The sequence below is a fragment of the Solanum pennellii genome, chromosome 10, assembly GCF_001406875.1.
Source record: "Solanum pennellii chromosome 10, SPENNV200".
Classification (NCBI taxonomy): domain Eukaryota; kingdom Viridiplantae; phylum Streptophyta; class Magnoliopsida; order Solanales; family Solanaceae; genus Solanum; species Solanum pennellii.
In genome coordinates, this window is record NC_028646.1 from 930,675 (window position 1) to 940,004 (window position 9,330).

General features: G+C 32.3%; 2 protein-coding genes across 3 annotated transcripts in view; one reads left to right on the top strand and one right to left on the bottom strand.

Annotated features, from left to right (window-relative positions):
• Window positions 1-264, bottom strand: part of LOC107031949 (ethylene-responsive transcription factor 3-like) — a 1,826-nt gene extending 1,562 nt beyond the window's left edge. Inside the window, exon 1 of one of the 2 annotated variants that reach the window (XM_027912537.1) lies at window positions 15-264. In XM_027912537.1, coding sequence (XP_027768338.1) covers window positions 15-46 — 32 coding nt within the window. In that variant the 5' untranslated portion in view covers window positions 47-264. Of the gene's footprint in view, window positions 1-2 lie in introns of both variants that reach the window. The other variant, XM_015233472.2, reaches the window with a different exon arrangement.
• A 5,653-nt stretch (window positions 265-5,917) lies between these two features.
• The window catches only part of LOC107002686 (uncharacterized membrane protein YuiD), a 6,543-nt gene continuing 3,130 nt past the window's right edge, over window positions 5,918-9,330 (top strand). The window contains exons 1-2 of the mRNA XM_015200818.2: window positions 5,918-6,370; window positions 8,631-8,787. Coding sequence (XP_015056304.1) covers window positions 6,231-6,370; window positions 8,631-8,787 — 297 coding nt within the window. The 5' untranslated portion in view covers window positions 5,918-6,230. The remainder of the gene's footprint in view (window positions 6,371-8,630; window positions 8,788-9,330) is intronic.

Below are 9,330 nucleotides of genomic sequence, written 5' to 3' on the forward strand. Positions count from 1 at the left end.
CCGCCGCCGCCGCCGCCGCCGCCGGAGTTGCTCTGCCTCTTCTCATATCCAAAAATTATTTAAAAAATCAAAAAAAAAAATATCACACCTCCCCTTTTGAGATCGAATGGAGGATTAAGCTTCCCTTCGTCTCCGAAGAAACTCGATATCCTTCTGTAAAATCTTCGATTTGATTTTCTCTCTCTACTGTATTGTGTGGTCGGTTTTGGATGAGAATTTTAGAGAGAGAAAAGAAGAAAGAGGGTTTTTCTTATTTTGTTTATTTTAATTTTTGGCTTTATATAAATTTTTTGTTTTGAGAGAGGGAGGAATTAGTTAGGAAAGTGGGGGGAAAAAACGCGGGGAACTTTTGTTGTATTTTCTCGATTTTGCCCCTACAAGTTACATCAACCAAACAAAGCTTAATAATTTTTGCTTCTACTTTCTTTCTTGCTTCCTTTTTCTTTTTCCCACGCTCAAGGAGAATGACTAAATTACCCTTACATATTATTTTTATTTTTTTTTTACTAAAACCATACCTAGGTTAGTACAAGTAATTTTTTTTATTACCAAATGGATGTGATCCTTCGATCTTTAATAAGGAGTTCGCGCTTGAGATTAAACGACTCTTAAGTGATTGTAGAAATGTCGTGGACTGATTAGCATACAGTTACAAACAAAGATAACACAAGGATTTGAGAAGGTTCGACTAGGCTTAATTCTTAATTTTTATATTATCAAATGGATGTGATCCTTGGACCTTTAATGCTTGAGGCTAAACAACACTAGTTAAACTTTCGTTGAGGTTATTTTAATCTTTACTAACACAATAATTACTAGGTTAGTACTATTAATTTTTTTATCACCAAAATAGATGTGATCCTTCGACCTTTAATCATGAGTTTGTGCTTAAGGTTGAATGACTTTTAAGGGATATAGATTAAAACAAGTAATTATAGAATGTCATAGATCAACTAGCACACAATTATAAATAAAGAAAATAAAGAAAAAAAAATAACACAAAAATTTATAGTGAGGCTCGATTAGGGTTAATCATTACTATCAAATGGATATGATCCTTCGACCTTTGATCAAGAGTTTATACTTGAGATTAAACGATCCTTAAGAGATACCGATTCGAACTAGTTGTTATAAAAATATTGTAAACTAACTAGTATATGTACCATCACCATCTTAATTATGTTCCTTTAGTCCAATTGATTTTGGCAGTTGGCTTTATGTGAGGAATTATACCTATTCACGTGAAATAGAAGAGCCAGAAGATGGGGTGTGTGTAGTTGGAGAAATTGCCTTATCCTTCCATGCTTCTATGGTATGTTAAGTCAATTATCTATTCATTTTTTATGAAATATTTTATATTCGAGTTCATGAAAGTCAATTATCTATTTATTTTTATTGGAATATTTTAAGTTTAATTTTATGATGTAAAATTGTTTTTTATCGAAAATTTTACTTTTAGAGTAGATTTTTTCAGTAAGACCTAAATTAGTCAAGTCCTAAAGTAAATATAAAACGTTAAGTGAGAAATTATATATATAAAAAAAAGTAATAGAAAGTATTAAGGGAATAATACCTAATCGTAAGAGTCAAGTTCAACCAAATTATCGAGTTATTATATCCCCTCTAATCAAGTGAAGCATGTATGAAGTAGTTGATGCTTTTTCGATTCATTTATTAAGAGCATCAGAGAGTATTCTTATACTCGTTTAATTTAGTTTCAACTAATTGAAAGAAAATCAATAGACTTATTCTTCTCTCTTTTTTTTCCCAATAAATTAACATTTTCAATCTTGATATTTTAATATCGATTATTAATTTGATTTTCAATATGAAAATAAATTATTACAATATTTGAGTTTATCAAATATTTTGGAAGTACAATACGCTAGTTTGGATAGTTAACATAAAATATGTCATTCTTTTTTAATTATAACATCAACCTCGATTAGGAAATGCCAAGCATTTGAAATTTATTAAGGTAAATGTGTATGATTAGAGGCAATGACATATTTTGTCGAATTAATTTAACCACTTCATAAAATGAAAACATACAAAAGAATTTTTCACAATATGAATTGAAAATGTCTTATTAAAATATTTTATTAAGACCTGAGGTGTATAGTCGGAATAAAACTTTGTTCGAATATAGAAAAGTAATATTCAGATTAATTTAACATGTTGATTATACATTAAGCTATTACTATGTATTGTATTAGGAATGTGAACCAAAGAATAAATATTTCCTATTGATGCCCATTCACACACATTTGTATAAAGACCATAGAATTAGTTTCATAATACTCTTTATTTATAACACGCAGGCGCCGGCCATCATAATGACCACACATTACAATTGGATTTGGATATTCGATCAAAACGAGTTTATTTTTGTATTTATATTTCAACAAAGTATTAAATATATATTAATATTTAATTCGATTTTTAAGTTCAAACATGGAGAACTTGTTCTTCCCAAAATTATCATCCAATATGAATATGTTGCGAACAAATAAATTACATGTAATGAAAGTAAGAATGTGTTTGGGAGAAAAATGTAAAGAGTTCTGGTGGGATGGGTGGGTGGCCTAATTTTTTTTTTTTTAAAGATATGTCATCTTCTTTATTCTAATACTAACAACATTAGATTGACTGATCAAGATGGAGTGATCTTAAGAATTTAGAAATATTTCTCGTCTTGTGATTATTTTAATTTTTGTTTAAAAGGTAAAAGCTCGTTAGAAAATGGTACGTACTTTAATGAATGAATATGGTAAACTTGATTAATCTTTTTATTGTTAAAGAATGACAAAAGTCACAGATCGGTGGTTAATGAGATGAGTGGACTCCTTATAAGGGTTGGACAATCCTCCTTTCTTTGATCTAACTTTTGGGGTGTGAGTTAGGCCTAAGACCTAATTTCACTAGGTATCAAAGCAGAGTCCGTCTCACCCAAAACAGATACTAAGCACTGGGCGTGAGATGCAGTGAGGTGGGGTGTTAAAGAATGACAAAAATCTCACATTAATGATTAATGAGATGGGATCCTCCTCTCTTTGAACTTATTAATTTTTGATTGACCATGTTCTAAAAGTTAGATGCTTTCGAGAAAGGCAGAGCAAACTAAAGTGACTATCAATACAAATATATTTATGGATAATTGGCTGGTATACCACAAATTAAAATAAAATTTTCTTTTATTTATTTATTTATTTATTTTCGAATCAAAATTTTATGTGGACATGCTTGAAAGGTCATACAGTTTGTTATGTTAATTTCAAAAAGATAAGTTGTATTGTAATTTTTATTTTTTGATTTCCTATCTGATGTCAGATATTCATATTGGAGTCTAATAAAATTCAATATATCGGTCGAAAAATTTCACATTGGGATAAAAGACTCACTAACAAAGGCGACTCCAAATTCAAAAATACTTAAATCCGAAACTTCTTGGTTAAAGATGAAGGAGTATTATGGATTAAATGCTAAGATAGAGGTAGAACCGAAGTTACTAGCTCAGCCAAATTCTAACAGTTTTGATTCAAATTATTAATTTAGCAACTGAAAAAAGTGTAAAAACCATAACATTCAATTGTAGAACTATCCCTCCCCTATTAAATCCTTTTTATTCTTCTACGTATGTTTACTCCAATCCGTATAAAATTTCTAAAGTAATAAAAATCTTGATTCTAATTTTAATAGTAAAATATTTTATCCTTTAATGAACATGTATGATATTTTATTCAAATTTAAATCAATTAAACGATAAATCTCTTATATCTCAAGATTATATTAAAGATAAAAAACAATTGACCTTTGGTCTTTAGAGCATGCTAAATATGCAAAAAAAAACTACTATTTCCTTGTTTAAAATTAGGAGTCATAAACATTTTGACTTGTATTTTGATGAGTAGTGTATTAGTCAATTCTCCTTGATTATTGTATTAGGTACTTTGACCATAAGAAAATTGAGAAAACTTATTAAGGGCAAAAAGGTCATATAACAGATTGGGTGAGTGGGACCCACTTGGACTCAACCACATCTGACCTGGCCCCACATTACCATTCACGTGCTTTAATGAGACTCCATTATCTTTAGTCAATCTTCCGCTTCGATGGACAATGCGTAGTGGGTCCCACCCAAAATAAATAAATACTTTATTTTTATTGAAATCTACGTTGCATGTCTATTAGGGGATGACACGCTCAATAAAATTTTCTCAATATTCAAAACTTGAGTTCGAAATTTCTAATTAAAAATGAAATAATTACGTCATGACTAATCTACAATCAATATGCAGAGTCTAGGGGTGCTTGTTGCCTTATTACATGGTTCGGTTTTGTAGATATGTTATAGTTATGAAAATCATTAAGATGTTAATTATTCACTTATCAATTATTATTCATTAATAATTTTATTATTAATTTAATCTTTTAAGATTTATATCGAAAACTAATAAAGCTAAGTAACACCAATACTATCAAGCTAATTATCCAAAAAATATGCATATCCAAAGTTCTCAAAGGAAGACTACAAAAAAATACTAAAATTTTGTATATGTAATATGCAACCATTGATATAGCATACAGATTAAATCCATAATTCCCAATTAACACACTTCTAAATTGAAAGCATTATGACGTTGTAATCATCGATCAAGAGAAGTAATAATATTTAAATATTTATCGATAGATCAATAACACTCATGACTTGATTATTAAATTGTTAGAATTTCACGAATTATGTGAAAGTGTATAACAATCTCATCTTCTTAACATATCACTTCGCGTATGCATTAATTTTTTTCATAGATCAAGCAGTTAAAATTTTCATTCTATTTCTTATATGAATTGCGGTGAGAATTGATCTCAAAACTTCTATATATTCTAATACTATATTTAAAATGTATGATCAACTTATTTAAAAAGTACACTTTTATTTTTTAATAATATATTAATAAAACTGAATCACATCTAGATCTTATTTACCCAATAATGTGATCTATTTGTTAATAAAGAGGAAGAGGACACGTATTATATGTCCAAATGTCAATGGATGAGAAAATAAATCCTACTAGATAATTTCTTCTCTATCGCTTAAATATTGGCATTGAACAAAATTCCGTTTGTCATTTTTAAAACATAATTATAAATGAGGTGATTGTAAGTTTGTAATATGCTCTAGTGAGTTTATATTTACATTTCTAATAATAATAATAATACTAAGAACGTCGTCATTGTTATCACCTAAATAAAATTTTAACTTCGTTAATTTAAAGATAATTTCTTTTTATGTTCCTCTTTTATTAAAATAATAGAGCATACTCATTAAAGTTTAACACCTAACCCAAACATCAATGGCAGAAAGAACATGTCCCCAACATCTTAGTCCCCACTCCCCTGTGCAGGAAAGATTAAATTGAATATTTGATAGTTTTAGGGGTAACCTATCTTGATTCGAGGGGTCTGGCTTGTCGAAAAATTATATAGTATATTTAGATTAAATTGTAATTTTTTATAAATATATTATGTACATCCGTGTTAATACTTCTTAAGACAAGCTGACCTGCAAAACTAGATGAATGATTAACTTTTGAGCCATTACTTGGTGCCTTGTCTGAAAAGGATGTATCTATTAAAAAGTAATATTATCATAAAAACATATCAAGAAATAAAATCACGCGAAGTATCGTAAAGCTAGTATAATTATATTCTGCTATCGCTTATAAATTTTTTTTATTTCTTTCGTGTATTTACCTTTATTTTAATACTGATTAGATTTTACTAAAATTTTGACTCTACTGAATAATAGTATATCAAGTTACTAAAAAAAAAAAGGGAAATAGCATGTTGGAAATAGCCCAAGGCTAATACGGTAAGTAGGTCCCACTATATGTAAATCTCCATACGCCTATTCTTTTTTTTTCTTTTCAGAGTACCATTTTATACACAAATTTGCCATCTTCAACAGCCCCGTGTGGGTCCACCGCCGACGCCTTCGCCGTCCACAAAACCCAATCACAGGCAACCGGAAAAAAAATCACAGAAAACTCCGATCGACGACGACTACGCCGGTGGACGGCGACGGCGGAGAAGTACCTTCATCGTATAGATCCACCAATCAAAGCCTCCTCGGCGCCAATTGGAAGAAAACAAGTCTAGATTCTATAAGTTTCCGGTAGATTATCAAATCTCCGTTCGTTTGGTTGTCTATATCTCAATTATCTTACCAGATGAACGAAGTGCTTACAGCTTCCGATGCATCTTCAAGTGCGCGGTCGTATTCGTCGTCGATTGCACCTGTCAATGTTCCCCTCTTTTCGGCATTACTTGCCTGTGCTATTGCACAATTTCTCAAGCTATTCACCACCTGGTAAACGCCTGTTTCTATTTTGCTTGTTAATGATACGGTACTATAGCTCTGAGGTTGTGTTTTATTAGTCGTTATAGCTGCTTAGACTTTTTGATTTGGCGTAATGATTGTTTGAATTGTTAATATATGAAGTTCCATTGAAAAAAATAAGATAGAAAGATGATTTCTTTGGTATTTGTTATCTGTGAATTTGTGGAAGTTTTAGATTGTTGATTTTCTAGAGAAAGTAGCATATAGGGAATACTAAAGTGAAAAGGCTGATCCTCGGGAAAGTTAAGGGTTATTTGATTGAAGCAAAATATATAGGAAGGTCTTGTAACTGTCCAACATAATCACCAGTCCAGACTGGGAAAGTTAGAGGTTTGGTCATGATCTAGAAGAACGGTGTATGCACTAAAAAAAGAAGAAAGATCATGGCTTTCTTGTTGTTGTGTGAGTATGTGAAAGTTTTTGTTGTTGGTATTACAACAATCATTATAACGTTTAAACCGCTTCCAAAAATTGGATGTTGCTGCAAATTTCTAGCATACTGAGCGAGCAACTGAGGTTTAGATTGTTGAGTTACTAGATAATGTAGCATATACCGAAAACTAAAGTGAAAATGCTGATCCTTGGAAAGTTCAAAGATAAATTTATTGATCGAGAAGATCAGAGTATTATTTATAGGAAGGTTTTGATACCTCCTAACACAATCACAAGTTCAAGATGGGAAGTCAGAGATTTGGTCATCATTTAGAAGAACAGTAGATAAAAGGATAATGATCCCTCCATATCTTAAGATGATGTCAGTGTCCAATTACTTACGCACCTCAACCAAGAGAATGCACAGCGTGCTAGTGTACAACTATATATGTGGGTAACCTTGCTCGCGTAGGTTGAGACGATGGGCTCAAATTGAGTATTGTAGCAACCAGTTGCAATCTATAGATTCAATCCTATGTCTGAATCACTAGCCATCCACTTGGTGATAATGCTCCGTCTAAATCTTATATGCAGTAATTTCACTGTTGTTAAACTATAGAAAAGAATCTCGCTTGGTGGGTAACATCTCTGACTCACACACGTACTTCCTCAATCTAGAAATTATAAGTAAAGAAACAATGGGTTTTTCTTACTTTTACCTTCGCATGGTGATGTATTATATTGCCTCTCCATAGTTTTAGAATAAATTAAGAGTTCTATTTTATTTTTTCGAAATGTGTGTTTTTCCCCTCTGATGGGAATGGTGCCTATTTTGTAGTCAGGTGTATCTTTCTGAAAGAAAATTTTGTAGCTGAATCAACATAGCAGAACTGCAAAAGAGAGGATATTTCTGAAATCTGAAACTCATTTTGATTTGTTTCTAATTGAACTGGAGATACTAACAACAACATATCCAGTGTAATTCCACGATCTGTGAAGGGTAGAATGTAGGCAGACCTTACCCCTATCTCGAGGAGGTACAGAGGTTGGAATACTTAATTACTGTTTATCAATGACTATGGATTTAAGCATGCAAATTCTTTTCAGTTAGAGGAGAATGTGAGATTATGTAACAGTCATTAATGTGAAAAAAAAGGGAGTGGTAGAAACTTGGAGAGTAGGGTCAATCTCCACAGTCAAAAAAGTTAGGCAATTTCTTTTATTTGCCTAAGCCTTGATGGTTTTGCTGGTGGGAACTGGTGTAACAGTCAAGGTGCATGCAAGCTTGCCCAGGCATCATTGTTACCAAACAACATTGAAAAACAGGCGGTATTTTCCAAAAGGGAGCGAGAGAGAGATGTAAAAGATTGCGGTCAGGATTAGTTTCCCTTTATTGATTATGAAAAGTGACAAAGAAGGCGGAGTAAAGGTTGATAGGCATATTATCACACATACACTTATCCAGAAACTTCTGCAACAGAGGAATTAGTGTTTACTTTCCTTATAGCTGTATCACACAACAGGAGTGAGAGGTTACCTACTTGAGGAATTAAATCAGCACCTCTTGCTTCCCTTTCATCAAAACAAAGCGTAATGTGAATGTAACTTAAGTAGGGTGGAGGGAATCATTGTTTATTTGCTGTGAAAACAGAGTTAAAGGTGCATATATGCTGCGGATCTTATGATAGATTTTCATTCAGGAGGTTGATATTGACAAAAAATTGGAGAAATATGTACTTCATGTGGAGTGATCTTTGAATTTCAAGAGCTTACTTTTTTCAGGATCACCAAGTTTTGTCTTACCTTTTCTTTCTACTTTCTTGGTTAACTTTTGAATATTCCCTGTTAGATTTTGCAGGTACAAGGAGAAGAGATGGGATTCAAAAAGGATGCTTAGCTCAGGTGGAATGCCATCATCACATTCAGCAACAGTTACTTCACTGATAATGGCAATTTATTTACAGGAAGGAGCTGGAGGATCTGTCTTCGCGATTGCTGTGGTTTTGGCATGTGTTGTGAGTAATTTCTTAACCAGGCTTTGTCTTATTTTTTTTTTAATTTCCTCTGCTGATATTGGCTTAGAGAGACATAAAATAATGTAATCCCAACACGGGAACAACACATGAGAACAAGAAGAAGACAGCCTTCAGTATTTCTGTTATCCTAGGAGAATTCCTGATGATGCTCAGTTTGGCATAATTGTTAGCTTTTGGCAACAGTCCTTTTTTATACTTATCTTCTTTGCATCTCAATGTTAAATTTTTTGGTGTATGAACGATAGAAAGAAGCCTCAGATCCCACTTGTGAGATTACACTAGGTCTGTTGTTGTAACTGGAGAAAAAGATGCAATGTCATACATCCCGGACACTTTTTCTTTGGAAGAGACCATCTAACCTGGGAATTCATATGATACACGTTTTTTTGGAAGAGAGAGGCTAGCTTGTATATGTGTTATCTGGGGTTGGGGAAACATCGGGAAGGGACTTGTACATATTGCCCTTCGGATGTCTACAATTTCTGCTTTTCTTGAGCCCGTGGGAGGGGGATGGGGGGGGGG